General features: G+C 39.1%; 1 protein-coding gene across 5 annotated transcripts; it reads right to left on the bottom strand.

Annotated features, from left to right (window-relative positions):
• Positions 1-351: 351 nt before the first annotated feature.
• On the bottom strand, positions 352-21,251 carry GYG2 (glycogenin 2). 5 transcript variants are annotated; one of them, XM_071548424.1, is made up of 9 exons: positions 20,878-21,251; positions 15,122-15,263; positions 12,515-12,689; positions 11,199-11,361; positions 10,544-10,670; positions 9,433-9,655; positions 7,044-7,184; positions 5,250-5,360; positions 352-3,382 (listed from the first exon to the last, which is right to left on the bottom strand). In XM_071548424.1, the coding sequence occupies exons 1-9, from the start codon at positions 20,882-20,884 to the stop codon at positions 3,221-3,223; spliced, it is 1,251 nt and encodes a 416-aa protein (XP_071404525.1). In that variant the 5' UTR covers positions 20,885-21,251; the 3' UTR covers positions 352-3,220. The 5 variants fall into 5 exon arrangements, with proteins under 5 accessions (XP_071404525.1, XP_071404533.1, XP_071404542.1 ...); XM_071548432.1 differs by lacking the exon at positions 20,878-21,251 and adding an exon at positions 13,020-13,281 and having other exon boundaries at positions 353-3,382; positions 15,122-15,190; XM_071548441.1 differs by lacking the exon at positions 20,878-21,251 and adding an exon at positions 13,172-13,281 and having other exon boundaries at positions 353-3,382; positions 15,122-15,190.
• Positions 21,252-22,526: the final 1,275 nt, after the last annotated feature.

Here is a 22,526-nt window from a genome sequence, read left to right as displayed (position 1 = left end):
AGGCTAGTAAAGTGCATTAACCCACATGTCTAAAATTTTCAAGAATTTTCCCTGTGGCACACCCACACTATCTCCTGTTTATACACCCAATAAAATTGTTGTATGGCAAATAAAATTACCCTCTGAGTCAGGCTATGAATAACTCAAAGCAAATGACCAAAGAAGAATCAGCATGTTTTGTTTTAAACACAAGCTGTCCTCTTTAAATACTGCCACACAGCAAGAGGTCATAGTCTGGCCTTATTTAAAGAGAAATAATGCTGCCAAACCCCCTACATTTCTTAAGTTTCTTTATCCTAAAAATACTTGGGGCTATACCACAGTTTAATGTGGAAAAAAATTTCAGGTAAAGCTTTTTAAGTTTTTTTTTTCCCACATCATGTTTCAAGTTGGGAAACCTCAGTCCTGTGGCTCATGGCAGCATGCAGTCCCCAACACCCCTCAGACCTGCCTGTGATCCCAGGATTTCAGAATGATGTCCATAAAAGCACAGAACTCTGCCTGAAGCACAGCGCTTGCTAATTCTGGATTCACATACAAGACTCTCCATTCTCACACTCTGGGGACAACACTTGTGTGCTAAAAGCCACTACAACACTATATTATGTGTAATTAGTTCAACTTTTATTTTGTGTGTGAAGACAGAACACAAAAACTTGGGTAGGCCTTTTAACAGCTATACTTTTCCATGAAAAAAAATAAACAAAATATTGTTGTGTTAATTCAAGAGATCCTAAACATTAAACTTATGTATGTCTGTAGAAATAATTATAATCATAACCTTTTAATTCTGCTTGGCCAGTAATGCTAATGTCTCAAAAACAATTAAATAAAATTAAAAAAAATTAAAGTAACTAGTCAGTCACAAATAATAACACCTGGCACAGTGCAAACAACCTGTAACTGCATCATCTGATAAGCATGACTTCATTGTCTTTTCCATTTTTTAAATTTTCATTACATTCATGTACTACAATTCTTTGAAAAACATTTTATAAGCCACATAGTACCCTTTTACATACTAACAAATTGACACATGTTGAACACATGCTCCTTTTACTACATTCATATGCCTATTTTAAAAACCTTTCACTTACTGATTTCACACCAGTAATTTTTCTCCCATAATCTAATTAATGTGCCCAGTAAGATCTAGTAGTTATTGTAAAAAGCACAGCTGCCTGAAACATAGTTCACGTTGCTGACTAGTTTTATATAGTCCTCAAAACCTGTTTTAATTATGTTAGCAACAATGCTCATAAAACAGAGAACTTTCTCAGACAGGCACAAGGATCACTAAGAAACAGGGCTAATCAGCAGATCAAACACCACGTGAGTAAGAGCACGCTGCAGCTGCTGTCATCTCCACAGTGCTGCCCTGGGTCACAGCATCATGAGGTAGAACGCACCTACCTGTGCTAACGTGGGAAGGTTTCCTATCCAGACAGACATAGGCTATCAAGGGTTCCCAGGTTACTCCAAGACACAGGCAATTCGCCTCAATTTCTCTGTTGACCCTGAATATCTAACTTGACCCTGAATATCTAACTTGTATGCAGAAGACACACCAATAAGATTCACACTTTAAGAGTGCTTAAAATAAATGAGAACTAGATAAAAATCAGAAAAATCATACAAAAGTAAAACCAAATCTACTGTTGTGAATAGTAAGAGGTAATTCTGAGATACTCAAAAGATATTTTTTCTTCTTTTAAAAGATTTTTTGAGTCTCACATTCCTTTCCTAATTTGTGCAATTATTCTCTGTTCCACCCTCACATCCTTTTTGATGGAGGAAAAAGAAATAAAAATTTCTTTCCTCCTATCCTGCCTTTTATTCTGCTAGCATCTATGGCAATCCCTTTTATGCATAAGGTAACATCAGTGTTTTTAAACCAAATTCCAAGTTATTTCATTAGCTATATCTCTACCAAAATTGGTGACATATTAACACCAAAACGTATCAAGTCCTGCATAATCACTGCAGAATTTTTATTCTAATGTTGAGGTTACAGATAACTGTGTCAAATCTGTTATCATACAAGCATGACTGTCAAGCTTCTTTATTTCAAAGTTTTTTGAAAGAAAGTAGTTTTTCTTGTTTATTGTAACAAACTTGCTGAGATGGGTCAAATTTAAATACCCAAATTCACGAAACAATCCCCTGTATGTCTCCTTAATATAATGGAGTCCCATCAATAGATTTTTTTTCTGGAACAACCTTCACAGATTTATTGCTTCCCACACACAGTTTTTGTTTAAAATATCTTCAAAAGGCCTGTTTACTAAAACAAGTGCCAATTGTGTTTTCAGTTGCACTCAAATTGCCTGCAATATGGGACAACCATGGTAAGCAGGAAGAAAGCCTTTATCAGCTGCAGTTTGAAGTATGGTAAACAAAGTGATAAAAAGCACCAGAAGGCTTACACCATACTGTCAGCATTTCTCACTCTGACTACACAACTCAGAATATGCAAGTAAAGCTAACAATATTTTAAAAAGCAACAGTATCTTACAGCAACAATATAAAAGGTTAACATACATTATCAGTCTGTCTTAAGAGTTTTAAACCCCTCTTCCATGCTAGTTATGGAGCTGAGCATCTTCCTATAAATAGAACATCCACTAGTGATCTCAGACGAAGTCTGAAGTTCCTCTAATCCTAAAAATATTTAAATTAAATATTTTGTTGCAGACTCCTGTGAGGTTAGGATTTCATCTCCTCAGTTTTTTCTCGTATTGAAGTCTACATCCTGGTTGCCCGTGAAAGCATTAATTTGGTTTCTAGAAAGTTTTATATTTAAATAGCTTTATAGCATCTTTTATAAGTACTTTGGGAATAATCTCAGTCTGGAAAATAAAATCGACTTTCAAAATAATCTCAATTTCCAACATGTTTCCCACTCATGATTGTTTCTGCAGAATGCTATGGGGACCAGTAGAGAGAGTGATAAATACAGAAGAGTTCATACTCAGAACATACCATTCATTATTCTTCAGAAGGCACTATGGGAGAACAATGAATATGAGACACAAGTAACTAGGATGAGGCACCCTTATGAGTTAAAAAACAAGAGTCTGTATCTGTTAATCTCCTCCAAGAATGTATGAGGATCCACAATAACCTCTGGTGTTAGATAAACTGGTGAGATAGCCAAGTGTTCAAGAATTGCATTTATAGAAGAAACATATATCATGATGGCCAATTACAGTACACACTATCAATGTAAAAATGCATCCAATTTCTTTTTGATATGTTCAAACGCATCTTTCCCCATATAGTCCATACGCCCTTCCTCCCATTTTCTCCGTTCATCTTCTGGAATTGGTTTTGCTGGTTTGAAGTGAATAGACAGCTCTGAAACAGAATCTGCAACCTCGTTCTGTGGGAAGAAGCAGACAGTGGGAAAATAGTCATTTGGCTGTCCTCATTTCAGTGTTGTGAAGTTAAACCTTAAATGTCAAACTTCTGCATTGTGCACTCTCAGTTAAAACACTGAAACAAACTATTCAAACATCCATTTCTCTTTTGATAATGTGAGCTCATTTTCCCATGCTTTTACTAATTGCCATAGCATCTTTGAACATGCCAAACACTTATTTACTGTTTTTAACTCAGATCTTGGCATATTCAGCAACACAATAGAAATATTACAAATATGGCCTGTTTAGAATAGAATAGCTTACACAATAAAGTGTAACCATTTAGTTGTGCAAATCTTGTTTTCAACAGGCTTTCATGTGAACATACGTTTCTAGAAATTTTGGTCATTTGTTTTATCTGAATTCCAGTGAGAACTGTATTATTTATCAGATGTGAGACATGGCTCATATAAATTAATTCAAAAGACTGACACTATTCATTAAACCAATAGCTAGTTCATTTTGAATGACAGTCTGAAATCATGAATGCTGGTTCAAGGTCAAGTTATCATAGGTGCACAAATGCAAGACATTATTAATGATAATTTCAACCACATAAAAGAAAAATTGTGTCCATGCTTGACCAATGCCAGTAAAAAGGGAACATACCAGCAATTATAATTTGTAATAAAGATGAAATATAAAAAGGACTAATCAAGGCAGCCACTGAAAACCTGCTTTCAGTACCACTCAAAGAGGCTCAAAGGCAAACAACTCATCTCATAAACAAAATTGCATTCAATTAGAATGCCCTTCTAGGGAAGCCCTCACAAATTCAATATACAAGTGTTTCAGAATAGAACTTAATGGGCAGGAAGCAGTGGCTTAAACTGCCTAAATGCCCTTGAAAATCCATTCCATCTGTCAGTTTTGTGCAAATAAGGCACAGGACTTGTGCAAGACAAGGTAAGGTATTTCCAACAGCCAGCATGGCACTATAGGCTTAGGTAACTGCATCCTTCCATATGTATCCCCATCTGCATCCCACTCTGTTCATGACTCAAAACATAAGCATATGGTCTGAAGAGCATGCTTCCTCCCTATATATACAAACAGGTAACATGCATTTGTATTTAATTTTTGGGCAGTAGTCATGTACGAAGATTTCTTTATTATTGGTAAGTCTTATCAACAGGTCTGGATGCCATTAACAAGAAGAATGATCATATTTTTAGAAATGAAGAATTTTAGCTAGGGCCCAAGCAGCCCTGGCTGCATGGGAGCTACAGGGATTTTTTTCTTAGTCTTAAAGTATTTCACAACAGTGCTTTGCAGTCATACAAAAGGCCTCATTAGGAAAATGGATGTGTTGTGTATCGTAAAAATCCTTGACCCTCTAAACCACATCAAAACCAAGTCTGTCCCTGTGTCACCCACATGTGCAAGTGCTCACAAATGCAGCGCATGATCACAAAGGAAGTCTAGTCACTTAGGCTCCTATAGATTCCCTTTCCACTTGCTTGGAAACAGCACTTCAGCAGGTAAATTAAAAAAACACAAAAAAACAACAAAACAGAATAAACAAACAAAAAACCCGAAACAGTTTTGTATGTATTAGAATTGGAGAACTAAAATTAACACCATGCATTGATTACATGGGGGTTAGCACACAAAAATACACATTTAAAAACTGCCAAGTTTTGAAAAGAAAACTAGAAAGGGATCATATCCCAGTACTAGAAGCAGTTAAGAAATTATATAGCCAAAAGATTAAGGAATTTATTTGCACATTGCATCACAATTAGTTGAGATTTCCCAAAATAACACCAGCAGCAAAGATATGCATGCAATTATCAACAGATGTACAATGCACAAAGCTACTTGTACCAGTTCTGAGGTTTCCTGAAATGCAGGGTGGGATACAGGTAGTTCTGAAGGTCTGTCAGGCTCAGAGAGATGGACATTAGAATCGCTGGGTTCAACTTCATATACAGGTTGCTAAAATACAGCCACTGAGGTTTTATTAGGAGAATATTTTTTCAAAGTTTCCTTATCATGATAATTCATACCATACAATTGCTTTCAGTCTTGGGGTAGGGAAAGCAGTGGATGGGAGGAAAAGCAAGAAATCACATAATGACGAAGGCGAAAATTCAGCTCACCCAGCCTTAGCTATCAATATGTCATTGAATCAAAATTCTTACTATAATCAATCTAGGACAAGTATTGCCAGACGACAATGCATTGCATCCTAAAATAGGGTCAAAGTGGCCGTCATTCTTCAGTGACTACAGATACAGCCTGGGAAGCAATCTTACAGTTGATGCCTACCATTCACAAGGTCAAACCTCAACAAGAAAAATCTTGTTTTAGGATAACAGTTTGCTCTTTGATGCCTAAGTTTTTTATATGCACGAAATAAGAATCGAACAATGTATTCCAAAACAGAGGCAAAATAGATTTGCCAAAACATATTGTCCCAAATATTTGCATTTGACAGATACCAAAATATAAATGAGGAGGCAGACCCCATTCTGAAGTCTTTTCCCCCAAAACAATCCCACAAGACTACAAAAGCAAAGCAACAAAAAGTGGAGTGATGGTATGTATTCCTAAGTAAGAAAAGAATCAGACTATTTCTTTTCAATTAACATGGTCTTCTGGTAAACCAATCCTAGTAATTAAAGTAATAATAGAAATTTAAATTTTAGTGGCATTTATTTTAAGTGAACATTCTTAATTTTTTACCCTAAACAAACATCTTGATAATTAGTCCCTATTTGGTTTGAGCTTTTTCAATGTAGTCAGATGCATGAGGCATACAAGAAAATACATTTTTTGCAATTATTTGGAAGTTATAGAACTGTAAGGCTCGCAATTTTCCTTAACCGCCCTGAAAAGGAAAGTGAAAGACAGACTACAATTTTACTTTATGGAGTAACTATAGTTTAAAAAGGTGAAGCACTGAACATATTAAAAGTTGTCTTCATCTTACTAGAGAGCAATCCACAAGTTACAATAGCAGATGACATTTGAACACTAATTTTATTTCTACCCAATTGTACCTTGGCGTAACATGGTTTATCATACAACTTTACACCTGCAGAAACATTGTGCTATTATTTCAAACATAATTCCTGCATAAAATAAGGGAAGCCACTGCAATAGAAACACAAATACAAGAAAAGTGACAAAAGAAGTAGGAAGACTGCAATGCTCATTAGTGGATTCTTTCAAGACTTCTTGTTGCTCAGTTCACAGAAATCTGGGGAAAAGTTTTCTGGGTCAACACCTGAGGAGAAAAGAAATTCTACAGAAGAGTGATAGAAAGAATTCTAGTTTTAAATATACTAATTCTCAAGAGTAATAATATTCAAAATATTACTTTGGTAACAGATTTTTTACATTACATTTTATTAAGTACCTAACTTCAAATAAGTAACCAACCTCTTCCTAAAATACAGTACAAACTCTTTCAACTTCCAGACACCTCATGCATATATGACTAAAGATTAAAGAAAATAAATACTCTTTAGTCTATTTTTGATGCGAGCAAGAAAATTCAAAAGCTACAGCTAAACTGAAGATAAAATCTCCCAGATCAGAAACAAAATGAAAGAATCTCCTTTTAGTACATGATTTTGCTTTGCTACTGGAAATAGTAATATGCAACAGACTTACAGCTTCAAAAGTGAGTTCCTCAGGTGAACATACTGTGGGATTTATTTCATTTGTCTGCTCTGGAAGTTCAGGCATTTGCTGCGAATTTGCAACATAAGGACTGACCTTCTTCAGTGTAATTTCAACTCCATTGTAATTGTGCTAATGAAGACAAGAACATTTCATCACTAAAATACAATTTTGAGGGAAATTAATATCTTATTTACAACAGTTGGACTACCTTAGAGGGATTTCAGCATGAAAGGAATAAGTTAATGCACAAGAAGTGTGAGGTCCTAGATTCAGAGCACATTGCAATTTAGATTTTTGCACTGACAAGCATGCTAGCACCATCAGGAGGTTAATCTCACAGGTATTTCCACCTCCATTTTACCACAGTTGAAATATTTCTTTAATGCACAATGTCTTAAAAATTAAAGCATGTTAAAGTATGAGATCAAAAGCTACCTAATCCTTCCTCTGCCTTCCAGTTTGTCATGAGGTTAGCAAACCAAATTATTCTCTGATGCTTTGATGGTAACTGTTCAGCTGATCCTATGGAACTATGCAATTAGTTCAAGGATGACAATAATTTAACACAACAAAACATTAAGAAATATTTACATATGCATAAATGGGATCTAATTTGTCATGTCTGGATACAAAATTAAAAAAATTACTTCTACACATTACTTTATGCTGTTGGTCTCCAAGAAATCAGCTAATTTATCAACAGATTTTTATTTTATTAATGAAAAACACAGATTGCTGGGTTTCCTTCAAAGGAAAGAAAAGGCATAAAGAGATTAGTAAATGTTTGGTGACATAAAAGTATTGGATATAACATCTTAAATGTTATTAGCACTGCTTTCGCAAACCTGATTTATTTGTTATGATCCTCATAAAACAAGTTACATTCAGTTCTGAAAAGTTGAATTTTATTACAATTCCAGGACTAGTTTGATGGTGTATATCAACTTAGCTTCAAGAAAATCAAGTCTGTTTGTTTCACAGCCAGATGATCACCTTCTCCAGCTCACTTGCATCATACTTTGTCTTTAATTTGCAGAATCTATGCACATACACTTCCATAAAAACTGTTTATAAATTAAGAAGAGGGTTGCAGGAAATCTTTAGGAGGGATTTTTGTTACTATTGGCTTTCCAAACTGCGATTTTGGGCAGTTTTATAAGCAATCAGTGCTACCAATCAACAGGCTCATATGTATTGGGATTATATAGAAGGTTATGGTAGCAGGGGGGCTACAGGAGTAGCTTCTGTGAGAAGCTGCTAGAAGCTTCCTCCATGTCCAATGGGCCAATGCTAGATGGCTCCAAGATGGACCTGCTATTTCCAAGGCCAAGCCCGTCAGCGATGATGGTAGAAACTCTGGGTAACACATTTAAGAAGGAGAAAAATTTGGTGCGCAACTGGACAGCTGGAGATGGATGAGTGAGAATACGCCAGAGCAACAACTTTGTATGCACCGAGGTTACTGAAGAAGGAAGGGGAAGAGGTGCTCCAGGTGCCAGAACAGAGCTACCCCCACAGCCTGTGGTTCAGACCATGGTGAGGCAGCTGTACACCTGCAACCCATGGAGGTCCACAGTGAAGCAGAGATTCATCTACAGTCCATGAAGTACCCTGTGGATGCCTGAAGGAAGCTGCACTTCATGGGAAGCCCACACTGGAGCAGACTCCTGGCAGGACCTGTGGACCCATGGAGAGAGAAGCCTGCACTCAGGTTTGCTCACAGGACTTGTGATTCCATGGAGGCTCACACTGGAGCAGTCTGTTCCTGAAGGACTGCACCCTATGAAAGGGAAGCCCATGCTGGAGCAGTTCATGAAAAACTGCAGCCCATGGGAAGGATTCATGTTGGAAAAGTCTATGGAAGACTGTCTCCTGTGGGAGGGGACACCACACTGGAGCAGGGAGTGTGAGGAGTCCTCCCCATGAAGAAGAAGGAGCAGCAGAAACAACACAACGAACTGACCACAGCCCCCATTCCCCATCCCTATATGCCACTGAGGGGAGGAGGTAGAGAAAACAGGGAGTTAAGTTGAGCCCAGCAAGAAAGGAGGGATGAGGAGAAGGTGTTCTAAGCTTTGGGTTTATTTCTCATTATCCTACTCTGATTTGAGTGGTAATCAGTTTGATTAATTTCCCCAAGTGTAGCCTGGTTCAACTGTGACAGTACCTGGCAAGTGATTTCTCCACATGAGCCTTTTGTTATATTTCCTCTCCCCTGTCCAGCTGAGGAGGGGAGTGAAAGAGTGGCTTTGGTGGGCACCTGGGGTCCAGCCAGAATCAGCCCACCACATCACATAATTTCTTACTCTAGCACACATAGAATTTTCAGAATTTTTGGTTTTATTCCAACATATTCCATTAACTCCTTATCAGTTACCTTGCATTCCTTAGATTCTGACTCTTCAATCTTTTGAAGTTTTTCTAACAAAGGCAGAACACTGGCACTGTATATATTCCACCAGAGAGCAAGAAATGACAATTCATGAAAAGATCCAGAGGTGGTGCCATCCTGCATAACTCTCTTTGTCTGAAGGTTGTATTTGTAGTTCCAGGGCTTTGTCGCTCCCAGGAAGTGAACAACTTTGGCATCTCTACCAAAACTGTAGAGATTAAACATACATTAAATATTTCTTTTAGCCCAAAGAAACATGCTTACTCTCACAAGAGGTAATTCCACATTTTGCAACAGTAACACATTCAAGGTAAGAATATATTTTAATGGAGTTTTTTCTATCTTATTAGTTTAAGTCACCTCATTTAAAATACAGAAAGAAAGTGTTGCATTGCCATTTGCTTCCAGCTGCTCATTCTAGGAGAAAAGCTCATGAAGAAAACTGACAGACTCATGCAGTACCATTTCCAGTCCTCCTGCATGCTCTGTTCATAAATAAATACCACTTCAAATACTACATCAACATAATTGGTTATTACTGATCCTATACTAAAAATTTAATCATAAATACATTGACCTAAGTTCACTTTCCATTAAGAGTGTATTGTGCAACTGGAACAGAAATTCCTAACACCTTAAATCCAACTTTCCTTTTACCGGAGAAGTTTCTCAACTGCATTATCTGAAGTCGTATAATTAGTAGCACAAATTTCATTTCAAAGAAGAACCTAAGAGATGGTTAAAAAAAAAAATTAAACAACTCTAGCTGTTTCTCATAGAAATGACTTGAAACAAAAGAAACAAGTTTAAAAGTAAAGCTGTCAAAACCTAAGGCCAAATTACATCTTTTCAGACATGAGAGAAACTTCTTTGAAAGAACATGAGATAGTGCAGACAACTCTGGGACTCTCCCTGTGTCCAGATGCAAAAGATTCATAGCGCATTTAAGCTTCTATTGTATGACTTTTATGTAAGATCATTTGTGAGTAGTGTAATTTATAATCAATACAATATGCCATTATTATTCTCTTTTACAAAAGGATGTTTGTTAACAAACTACAGAGGTTTACAGTCAGTCAGAATTGTTACTACTTACTGATTGAAAGCAGGAACATAGGAGTATACAGCACTGCTGCTTAAGTTATAGAGGAAAGGTAAGTGTTTGCCAATATCTGCTGTTGCCCAGCTGCTGAAGAAGCTATTCAACAATCCTTGATCACCTCCTAAAGAATACATAAAACATGGTATTACCGTAATTATGTGTATACTCAAATGTATATCAGAATTTGACATCCAAGGATGGGAGTGAGACTGGTGTGCTCATGGGACTGCAACTTGGACTTGAAAATATGGCCACGTGAGCAGGTACAAGTGAGTAATACCTGATTCACTCCGATGCAAGTTCAGTGTAAATGAAGTCCTATTGTAATATATGAAGAAAGGAGTAGGGTTTGGTCTCCCTCAGGGCAGAAGACTGAAGATCAGATGTATTTCTCTCTCCTAAGCCAGACAGCAAAATTAAAACTTACTGAGCAAGATTCAGACCCAGTGTCCCTTCACTGCTCTTTTCTGGGAAGCGCAGTACGCAGTAAGTCAATGGCTCTTAAATACAGCATAAGAGGCAAATTCTGCACCTTTAATTCTTGTGGGGCAGAATTACATAGAGCCCAGAGAATACCTGCCTTCCTCTACTCTACCTGATAGCATGGAAATTATGTCTTGCACCTCATTGCTTATGCCTCGCCCCTTACCATCAAAGCTGCCATGTTCAGCAGCAAACCGGAGCAGGAGGTTGTAAGTTTTCAAAGAGGGACGGAACACAAACACTCCACTATTAAAGCAGTCAGGCCAGCCAGAGTCAGGAGCTGCTGAAAACTCTTCTCGATCAAACAATTCATCAACATTGCAGAGTACCTTAGAGAGAGAAGGAAAAGAGGAAAAAATGTTAGAGGAACTGTTTGTCTAGAACACAAGTTGCTAAATTAGTACCAATGGAGTAAATTGCTAGCTTGGCATAGTATATTGCTTGCAGGGCATAAAAGCAGTGGCAGTGTAAAATATGCTAGGGATCAAAAACTCCATTTTTAATATAACAATGCAAAATTGATTGTGGTTCTCCATGATTTCTCTGATAAAAGTGCAAAGCCTGTGATATTTCGTGAACCTTGGAGACCATCCAAAGGTCCTTTTAAATATTATAACCTACCATAAAAACACACAATTTCCTTCTTTCTTAGCTCACCTTTCATAATTCATCATTCTCAGTAACTGCAACAGAGCTGACTGAAAACTGGGAATCTAAATCATTTGAGATAGCAACGGACTGACTTAAGGGGTAGTAGAAAAACTGTTTCTTGCTACAAGTTTTCTAATGTAAGTGAAGTTCAAAAGTTTGTGCTTCTTTGGTTTTTAAGCTTCACATGAAAGTGGCAAAATCACTCAAGTTAAGGCCCAGACCACTTTAAAGTTGGTGGAAAGATAGCTGTGCAGTCACTGAGAGTCAGGACCCCACCTACAGCTGAGCCACTGTGAAAACCAGAAGAAAATTTTTTTAGGAGAAAGATTATTTAATTGCATTTAAAACAAAGACAAAAATTTGCCTTCCTCCTTTAGCTTTAGTGGAAATCAGGAAATCATAAGCCTCCCTCCTCAAGAAGAATAACTTGAATTGGTTTCTATTCAAATATAACCCTATTAAATTAAAATGTATCAAAGTGAGCCATGAAAGTGCAAGGGAAGGCTGACATGATTGTGCTTGCCAAAATTATAGGCATTTTTTATCTCTGTACATCTAAAAACTATTTTAAACATCTGCCAGAAGCCCCTATACATAGAGTTTGTGATCTCTTTTGAGGACAGCCCTGAGGCTACTTTCCTCCAGGAATGAATTTATTTTTATGCAGCCAGCAAAACTGTGAGCATTGCTAAAACGTGCCAGCTGGAGCTCCTGTGACCTTGCGACTGCCTGCAAATCTGGTCACTTCACAGGCCAGCACGCTGCCTGACAAGGAATATCCCACACTCAAGAGACAGACACAAATACTTCTACAGCTCCCATTCTACTCACCAAAGTGTCTGCATCCATGAAGACACATTTGCTATAATGAGTAAGAGTCCAACAATGAAGCTTAGTGAAGGTTACACCCAGTTCTGGCCTCTGCATCAGAGCCAAATGGACTGAGTCAGCACTGTCAAGCACATCCACCTTGATTACTTCATCAAATACACTGCAGAGGACTGACCTACCAGAGTAGAAGAGAGATAGAAGGGAACTTAGACATGTTCATCAGAGCTCACTTCAGGCATGGAAACAGTGACACACAGCACCATATTAATTATGACAATAATCAAGGCTAGACTGATTGGTTAGAATAAGAAGTCAGAAGTGAAAAGTCCTCGCAAACAGTCTGCTGAAGCAACAGCTATCAGTCAGGCCACAAACCATTGCCCCTTCCACTACAGGGGCCAGAACATCTCAAAAGCAAAAGCTGCTGTATGAAGGAGAAAACAATCCTTATTTTAGTCCCTTTATCTCCTGTAGAAACACCAACAGAAATAAAAGCAGCTTTTACCTTGTACAATTGATTCTAAAGAACAGCACCATACTTTGTTCCCTCTACATTGTACAGGATGAGACATGCAGTGCCAACATAGTCATTTGCACCTATTATGCCCAAGTAAACACAGCTTCAAAGATGCATTTTTTCAAACAGGCAATATATACTTTTGCTCATTACAACAAATCATCTCAAATGAGACTTTTAGGAAGACGTCTTTTCTCTATGTATGTCTCTCATTGGAATTTTACAGGTAACACCAAAGAAGGTATTTTTCCTACAAGAAACAAGAAAAGTCTTTTAAACACAGGTTATTTATTTGCATTACACTATTAACTACAAAGTCCTAAATATCACACAAACACAGAAAAATAAAAGCCTGTGCTGTTTGAAATCTAGATGTCAGGGACATTAGCTTTTACATGAGTTATCTTCAAGGGACAGGAGTGAACTGAGAAAGATCTAAGAGCAGATACAGATTTTTAGAAGTTCAGGGATGTACTTTTTAAAAATGGTATCATTGATTAAAAATTTGTATTATAAAGGTTTTTCATCCCACTGAATGGGGATGAAAAAAAATTGTGGATTTAGTATTGCCCCATGTGTCAAATGGATACAGTATTCCCTCTGGAAGGTTACAGTATTCTGACATAACAAAATCCATACTTTAAAAAGTCTGTAAAAACAGATTGTTGTGCATGTAGTCACATAGAAAATGTGAAAACGTTCCTTGAGTCAGATGGCTTGCAAATACATTCCCATGTCATACAGAAATCAGAAGTGTGCATGCTGCCTAAGCCATAGCAGCACTAAGAGTTTAAGTAATCGCGGCATGGCATGTTCCTTTTAACAAGTTACACAGTCCTCCAAATAACAGGGCCAGAATTCATCAGATATAATGAGATTGCTGTAAAGGCAATTCTGAAGTGCCTGTAGAATCACAATCCAAACTGGAAAGTGATTTAAACAAAAAGAAGCAAGAAGAAATTAATTTCTCACCAGGATAGCTGTGCACCAGTATTTTATCTGAAATATAATCCCTTGGATTTTTGGAGAGTTATGATTTTAAAGGTGGTCGTACATCTTCCTCTTTCAAAAAGAGAAACACTTGGCAGTGGGAGGGTGGAACCAGTAGTGCATTTATTTCAGTGCAAGAGAAAGACACTAATACCTTAGCTCCAAAATTTTCAGTTTATGTTTTTAAGTATGGGCTTAAGATATCTTCCAGCCACAAGCTGTACTCCTGCAACTGAATTCTTATTATGCTTAGGATCTTATCATGGATGTTATTTGGAACTCCTCTCAGAAATCACTAGCTGAAGTGCTGAGGCCTGAACAACAGGCCCTGAGCCAGAGTTGACCTCTAGATGAACCTTCCAACCTAATGTTATATGTAGCCATGTATTTGCTTATTAGCTAAAATGCCACTTAATTAGTGAAGATTTGTATGCATTATGAATGTATCTATCTTTCTGTATTTAAAGAGTAGTCAAGGCCATAGAAGTATTAGATATGAATGTATCCATCTTTTGGCAGTAGTCGGTCCAAATTGACTCTCTGATTTTCTTCTGAGCCCTGGCCAGGCTTTGTGTGAAAACCAGGGAGAGAAAGCCAGATATTTTCCCCACTAAATATGTGATGTGAGCTTGGTTGTTTAACAGTGTAAAAGCTGGGCCCTTTTGCAGCAGAGACCTCACCTATTAGTGGATATACCATGCAGGATTTCCCAGTTCCTGGGAGTGGTTCTCTGACCCTTTGCTGTGATTGGGACTCCCCAGCTGATGTGCAGGTCTGGATGATGGGAATGTATTAACTGGGTAACTGGTGATGTATCTTTCCTAATCACTTTGTAGTAATGATTAGGGGCATTGCTAAGCTTATCCTTTTATAATTCTTTGCTTCTTTTGTAATTCTTTGCTGGTTTGCACTATAGTGAATTTATACACATATTCTTTAAAGTTGATGTCTGTGTATTTTGTGCTGACCCTCATCCCCTGGCAAAACACTAGCCAAGGGGGAAGATAGATATAATGCTATGAAATCCATACGAAGCCTACTAAAACCTTTCATGTTATTCTTCTATAATATCAAATCTCAAAAAACACATGAATACTTACCTCATCCCACTCGAAACCTCTGGAGTAATTAGAACTGCCAATTTTCTAGAAGTCCTATGGTTCCTTAATGACTGTCCGAGAACCAGAGCGCCTTGACAGTATACGTCATCAGTAGCAAGGGTCACAAAGGCTTGATCTGTTACTGCAAGCAAATATTCAGAAGGTTCACTTTAGAGCTCTAATGTAAGCTCCTTTGGCAGATTCCCTCCTCCTCTAGATAAATAACAACACGCAGTTTCTGTGATAAACTCTTTTCTCTCCTGAAGTCCCCCAGAAGACATAATTGAATAGAAAATCCAGTGAATGTGACTGCAGTATGTATGTTTCTGAATTTTGTTGATTGCCATAATAATAGGTATGAAGTTTTTGGACTAGCCTTAAACAAATAATTCCTTAAGTCTTATGGCCTAAAAATAATAACCATCAAAAAAAGCCAAATTGTAAATACTTAGGATTGAGATTTAACTAATACAATGCAACCAGTAAGGAAAATGTTCCTATTTATACAGTGCCAAAAGCTAAGGAAAAGAACAAGATGATTAGTACTAGCCAGGAATATCCTTCTTTCCATAACATCACTGAATCAACCAACAGAAATTCTTTGCTTTGTCCTCTTTGAACTCGAGTAACTGGCACTGGCTGAACAAGTCCAGAGAAATTGTTACCAAGTTTAGTACACCTTCCAAGAAGCTAAGGATTCTTACCTCAAGTAACTCCAAGAAAATTAGGAGTGTCCCTCATTGTCAAGAAACACATGGGAAAAAAGTTACAATAAAAAAAGAAAGCTACACTCCTGCACAACAGGAGGCATAATGTATTTTGTAGACATATTGCCACAGGCCTGGTGTCATCAGGGGGTGCTTCTTTAGCTCTGCCCTCTGACAGGACCACCACTACCAGAGTTCTCCTGGGGTGACTCAGGACCTGTGACTCAGCAAGGTGAACAGACTTCCTGGAGCAGAAGGATGATCTCAGCATTCGGTGCTTCAAAATTAACCAGAACAAGACAAGCAGATCACACAGATGAGGGGAATTCCACTGAGCTCTACAGAGTTTCACAAATACTTGCATTGAAATACTTGCACAGAAATACTAGTTTAAAACCACCGTCAACTTAAGGGACAAGCAATTACATTAAATAAATTAAACCAACCAAACAATAACAACATAAACATCCTGTCATACAGTTTCCAGGGTCTGTGAGAGACACTAGGAAAGAATCTCACAGAACTAGTTGCAGAGAAGCCAACAAATGAGCCAGCCATGGCTGCCTCAGCCAGAGGCTGCCAAAATGAATAAACTCAAACCTCTAACCTATCAACAAGGTATGCAATAAAGTATGGTTGGTGTTTGTGACAAGTTCTAAGTATTTCCATTTCTCATGTCCTCCAAATCCAGAGCAAAGCACAGACCCACAGGTGTGCTACCTTCTTTCCCCACTTTTTGCCCTACATCTCACTCCTCTCTGGCCACATCTGAATTCAAATTAAGCATATATATCTTACATTTTCTGACACTGCAACACATCTCTGCATCTCAGAAGAATCCTTGTAGTGTCAAACTTGGCCAAAAAGCCTAAATCATCCATTCAAACTTAAAATAGTTTGCAGAACTCACAGCTAAGCAAACTCCAATAATATTTCTAATGACAATTTCCAGAAGAAGCAAGTGAAAAAATGAGCTTTCAAAACTGTTGTTATTGTAACAGCTTAAACAATTTATGGGTGGTCATGAAAACAATGAATAAAGAGTTGCTTTAAAAGGACAGTCGTGCAAGGAAACTGTTCCTACTGCAATTTTTCAAAAGGTTAAAGAAATAAATATAAGCATCCATAAAACCCAATATAAAAAAAAAACACTGAAGGCTACTTTAGCCATAAAATTACTCTGAAAAGACACAAAAAGTCAGCAAAGAAAAACACTTTTGTGTTAGGCAACAAGCATCTTCAGCCAAAGAAAGCTAATAAAACAGCTACTGAGAGGAATGTGGGAGGTATGTTAATACAAAAAGCAAACTGTGAAATGAGTGGGAGTTTAAATCTTATTAATGTGTTTTTAAAAACAACCACAAAGCTGAACACATGATTTCTGCATTGCTTTTGCAAATACTTTTAGCTACAGAAGCCTAATCTCTACTTAAGTAATACATACGAAAATACACAAGCTAATCATCAAATAGTTCAGCAGGCCAGTATGTCAAATTACCACATCCTAGATATGCTTTCATGTCCTGTACCTCTGAGGCAAAAGCTGTGGTCATAAGCACAGGGAAGCAAACTGCTGAATCAATTCTTCTAAGAAATTCCAGCTGATACGGCACAAAGAAAAGAAACAAAGTGTTTGAGAATCAGATGTAGGATATATGTTTTGGCCGCCTTAATACAGTTAATCATTAATTGAACAGATAATCAAAGTGTTGACTGAAACTATTCAACATCTGGTGCAAAGAGAGGAGGATGTCCTAGCTATTTTAAAACCATACAGAGGCATTGCTAATCCATTAAGGGTCCACAGGGGGTTTAAAATCAAAATATTGTATCATTACTTTTTATTTCATCTAATCCTTGCTTTCAAGGAAGAAGTGTTACTTGACTTCCCTTGCTGGTAAAGTTCTTTGGAATACTATCCCCAAAAGTAAACTTTTTATTACTGAAAACTAAGGATCAGGTTTTCATATGAACTTGTGAAAGTAAACTGTTTACCTGAAAATCCCCATTTAACTGAAGTCAGGACAATGCTGCATTAATCTAATGTAGATAGGGTTTCACTCACTGACCTTATGCTACAAAAGAAGATTTGATCTTTTAAGGTTGAAACCATAGGTGTAGGTATTTAAAATTCATTGTAACTCGGTGTTTGGTTTTGGTTGGTTTTTAAGTGTCAAGAACACAATTATGCATAACTTCCAGTTCTTTGTGCTGAATGACAGTAGGATTTCTTATGGACAACAATACTGTGAAGAGTATTAAATTTTCAAGCAAATTATATTCAAGTTGTGGAGCCTTATGGCTAATATCATTATTAGCAAATTATGAGAAAAGTAAGTGTATGATTAGAATCCCATTAAGACCCTGTCATTTATAAATCTGCTAATTTGTCTTATCTGGACTGCCACACAGCACATGACGATGCAAATGAAGAAATCATTATCGTCAGTAGTGGTTCCTCAGCTTTATTATGTAACAAGAGTTTCTTAGAGCAAAACAAGGATTTTCAAGGAAGTAACTTGCTGAGTTATTTTGGAATCCCCTCTGAAGCTAGAGATAGCCACACAGAAAAGACTGCAAAAGTATGTGAATCACTACAGTCAGGGTGATCTTATGTGGAACTTGTTACAGCTTTTTTAGGCAAGATCACCAATTTCTTCTGCTACTCACTCATAGCAGTAGTACCTCAAACAATGCCAAAAGCAAAATTCTTCAACAGGCATGAAAACCAATTCTAGAGCATCTAAAAGCCTGACTTAGAATATGAACAGAGCAAGCAGACAGGGTGGTGCTCACTTTGATGTTCAAAGAGTAAAAGGGAAAGGGAAATGAACAAACACCAGGTACCCACTTTGAAAATCAGGACTGAGTGATAATAACAAGCCCTGAGAGACTGATATGCACCTGCCAGCTTCAAGACAAGTTTAAACAGGATAGGGAGTTTTCTCCATAATCCACTAGGCATAGCTTTTTAAATGTATTTTGATACTTCTTCTGATAGAGAAGGGATAAATGTGCTCTAGCTGTGGCTCTTGGAGTAATAACTCAAATTTGCCAAGATGCCCACAACAAAATTGCAACAGGGGACCAGACACTCCTATGCTTTTTCTAAAAGCATATTCTAAATAACACATTGTCATTTTATGCATAAAAATAAGAGCAGATAATAGCTAAAAGCATCCAACAGGCTGGTTAGGTTCCCAGTGTGTACTGCCATTCATACTAACCAACATTGTACAATTGCTTTCTTAAATTCCTCCCCAATACCCTCTGTTGCTCTTTCATCACCTCCCCCCTTCTACTTCAGACAACCTGCAGGAGAAGCAGTCTGGACCTGTGCCAACTGAGCCCAAAGCACCTTTCTGAAATCCCAAGTGACAACGATATAACGCAGCACCAACTCACAGCACATTCCCTAACAACAGATTGGTTACTCCCCCTCCCACACACAGGTCTCTATGCATCCTCCCCCAGAAGCATGTCTTGGAGAAAATGTGTTAGACTACCACAAAGACAAAGCAAGCTCACTTTAGCTCAGGCTCTCACTTCTCTGACTTAGCACAATCATGTCTTGGAACAGAAAGGTCTGCTCCAGCTGACACCCACAACCTTACAAGCAATGAAGAAGTATGTCTTTAAAAGTAGAAAAATGAATGATGATGACAGACAACAACCTGTGCCAGACCACCATCAGAAACTGTTATGCATGTTTTCAGTAAAGAGGCAGTTCTTGCCTAGTAAGAACAAATGACAGCTTTCTCAGGTTAGGTCCAATAGTAGAAACATTTACATTACTAATGAAGACAAAGAAGCAGCACTTTACACAGACCTTTTCATAACCAAATATAAATTGCCATTATATAGCAGGCAATATTTCTCTTGACCTAATGAAATTCTGTCTGATCCAAAACCAGATTCAGTCTTATCTTTTATTAAAACAATACTGAATTTTAGTAGACAGGATTATGAGTGTTGTGTTAGAAGAGGACTTGATTCCACGCCTATGTAGATTTTACGATGTATTTTTCAGTTAAGAACAGTTACATCCTGCTTCAAAACCCTGCAGTTTTTTATTCAACATAGTAAATGTTCTTCATGAAAACTCAAATCCAACAATATTCTAATATATAAATAAGCAAACACACAGCACCCAAAACCAGTCCCAAAATAGTTACATACCAGTTTGAAAAAAATTAGTAATAATTGCTTAAGCAATCCAGAGACAGAACAGGGGAATTGATACGTATCAGGTTATGTGTTTCCAGTCTTTCCACATCCTCCTTTAAACAAAATCAAAATCCCAAACAACAAACAAACCCACAATACTTTAATTTGCAGGCTCCCTTTCTGCATCTTTCCAGTGGTGCTGAGGTGCCATATACATGAATTCAAACTTGGGATCCATCAGGCCGAATGCCTGACATCCTTCAAACGGTCCAATAAACCAGCCTTGGGGGAGCTGCTGCTCAACTTTTCCCTTGGTTTTGAGAGCATGTTCAAGAAACAAAACAGCACCTGCACCCACCCCGTGTGGTTAGCCCTAAAATCAGCACCTCACCCCTTTAAGGATAACTGACTAAGATCAATACCGATGTTCTGTAAGAAGGGGCATGAGAAGGGTTTCTCTGAACCTTCCTTAGATGGAGGGAGCCAACCCCAGACTGTAACCCTACGGATCCACCAGGAAAGAACAAAAGACACCCAAGCAGGGCAACCTATACGTACAAGCAGAACACATAAGCGAGTTTAATTTACCCCATCGCAAAACAGCTGAAATTCTAGTGCAAAGGTGTTAATTGCACCCCAATACTCTGCTGATAAGTAAGCAGCAGAGACCCTCGCCTGCACGTGGGTGCGAGACGGGCAAAAGCCCCAGGGGGCACCAGCCTGCGTTGCCACCGGCCCCGCCGCCCCAGGGTCTGCTCCGCGCAAGCCGGGCGGGGCTGCGGGGACTGGAGGTACCCACCGGGCATCCCGGGCAGGGGCTGCGAGGGCCAGAGGTACCCGCCGGGCATTCCGGGCGGACCCCCCGGGGCCGGAGGTACTCACCGGGCATCCTGGGCTGGCCAGCCGGGCAAGGCTCGGTTCGCGGCGCCCACCTCTGCCCCTGCCTCACCTGCTGGCGGCGAGCCCGCTAAATCGCGAAATGGGATTAGGCTCTTTCCTGCTGAAGGCAGTGGCAGGTGAATTACACTCGCAGGGATTCCTGCGCAGCAGCAGAACAGCGGTATTAACGGCAGAGACCGTCGCGGGGGAGGTGTTGACAACACGCACGCCGCCTCTGTTCCCGGTGCTGGCTTTACTCCAAGGGAGGCATCCTCCTCTCTCCCGGTGCCAGGCCCCGCCGTGCGTCCCCGCAGCCCCGCTCCTGGGCAGGGCACAGCTTGGAGCTCGCCCGGCCCCGCACACAGTCCCCGCACTTGCCCGCGGCCCCCCCGTGCCCCGCGGCGGCACCTCCAGCGGGCGCGGCTCTCCCGCTCCCGCTCCATTGGCCGTCCCGCGGCAGCGCCTACCCCGCGGTTGGTGGAGGGCATCGCCTGCTCTGCCTGCGCTTCCCTGACGGCCCTGTGCGGGTTTCAGCCGCAGCACAAAGCCTCCCCAGCCATGCACACGTCTGTGTAGGAACCGAGAGGAAGGAAAGTAGGTTCAGGGAGACTCTGCCGCGCAGCCCTCGGAGGGAAACAGCGAAACCTGTGATGGTGAAGGTGGCAGTGTGTGAAACGAGGTCTTAGAGCATGAGTACAATGACTCCAGCGTGGCGTGCGGGCACGCAGATGCATGGGGTTTACCGTGATTTAAGAGCGTCTATCCCAAAGTCTCTGGGGCTATCGTACCCCCTTACAGATACACATGGTGTGATAACTTGTGAGCCAGATAAGCAAGGAGATGTTTTCAGGGGCTTGTGCTATTCAGAGAGCTATAAATATTTTCACGAATGCATAAATAAATGCAGAGCTTTTGATACAACATGTTTCTGCCACTAACTTAGAAGTAATGTAACTGTGACATTTAATTCAGCCATAGAAGGGCTCTGCAAGGTGGTTCTAGGCTGATGTGATTCAGCGAGGCCTTTTTGCATCAACATGTGCTGTGAACATTAGTAGCTACTGAGCAAAGGGCAACAACTTCATTCAGCCAGTGTGCCACTCAAGAAAGTACCCAATGGAACCACTCAACCATTTAAAACTTTATTTCTGACAATTTGCAAGAGATCACCATTAGCACTCCAAGCTGAGGCATTTGTTCTCTCACACACTGGGAGAATCCCAAAGGTCCACTGGAAAGGAGGGTGTCATTGCTCTAGTAGGGGTGAGATGTTTAAGGAAGGAAGAACATAAACACTTAGGAAATCAAACTTTACTTAGCCCACAGAAACAAAATTCTTGGGGATCTGTGTTCCTCATCAGCTTCTATAGACAAATCAGTTGCACAACATGCTTACCAGTAGCAAGATTGCTATTGTAGGTAATTTCACCATCAGGTCCTGTTTCAGTAGGGGGATTTTATGACCAAAAAAAGCTTTTTCTTGGTAATAAAAAAGATGTCTACTTTTAGATGATTTTCTGTTTTACTTGTGTGTCAGCAACTTTTTATGCATTATAGAATAGATTTTAAATAGCAGAGCCAGTAATACAAGCTAGAGTTCTGATGTTTCAGCAGCCAGTTTATATTCCTTCCTTCCTTCCCTCCCTTCCAGA

This window comes from Pithys albifrons, chromosome 1 (assembly GCF_047495875.1).
Source record: "Pithys albifrons albifrons isolate INPA30051 chromosome 1, PitAlb_v1, whole genome shotgun sequence".
NCBI classification, from domain to species: domain Eukaryota; kingdom Metazoa; phylum Chordata; class Aves; order Passeriformes; family Thamnophilidae; genus Pithys; species Pithys albifrons.
The sequence above is the reverse complement of the archived record's forward strand: the minus strand, read 5'-3'. Positions and strand labels throughout refer to the sequence as shown.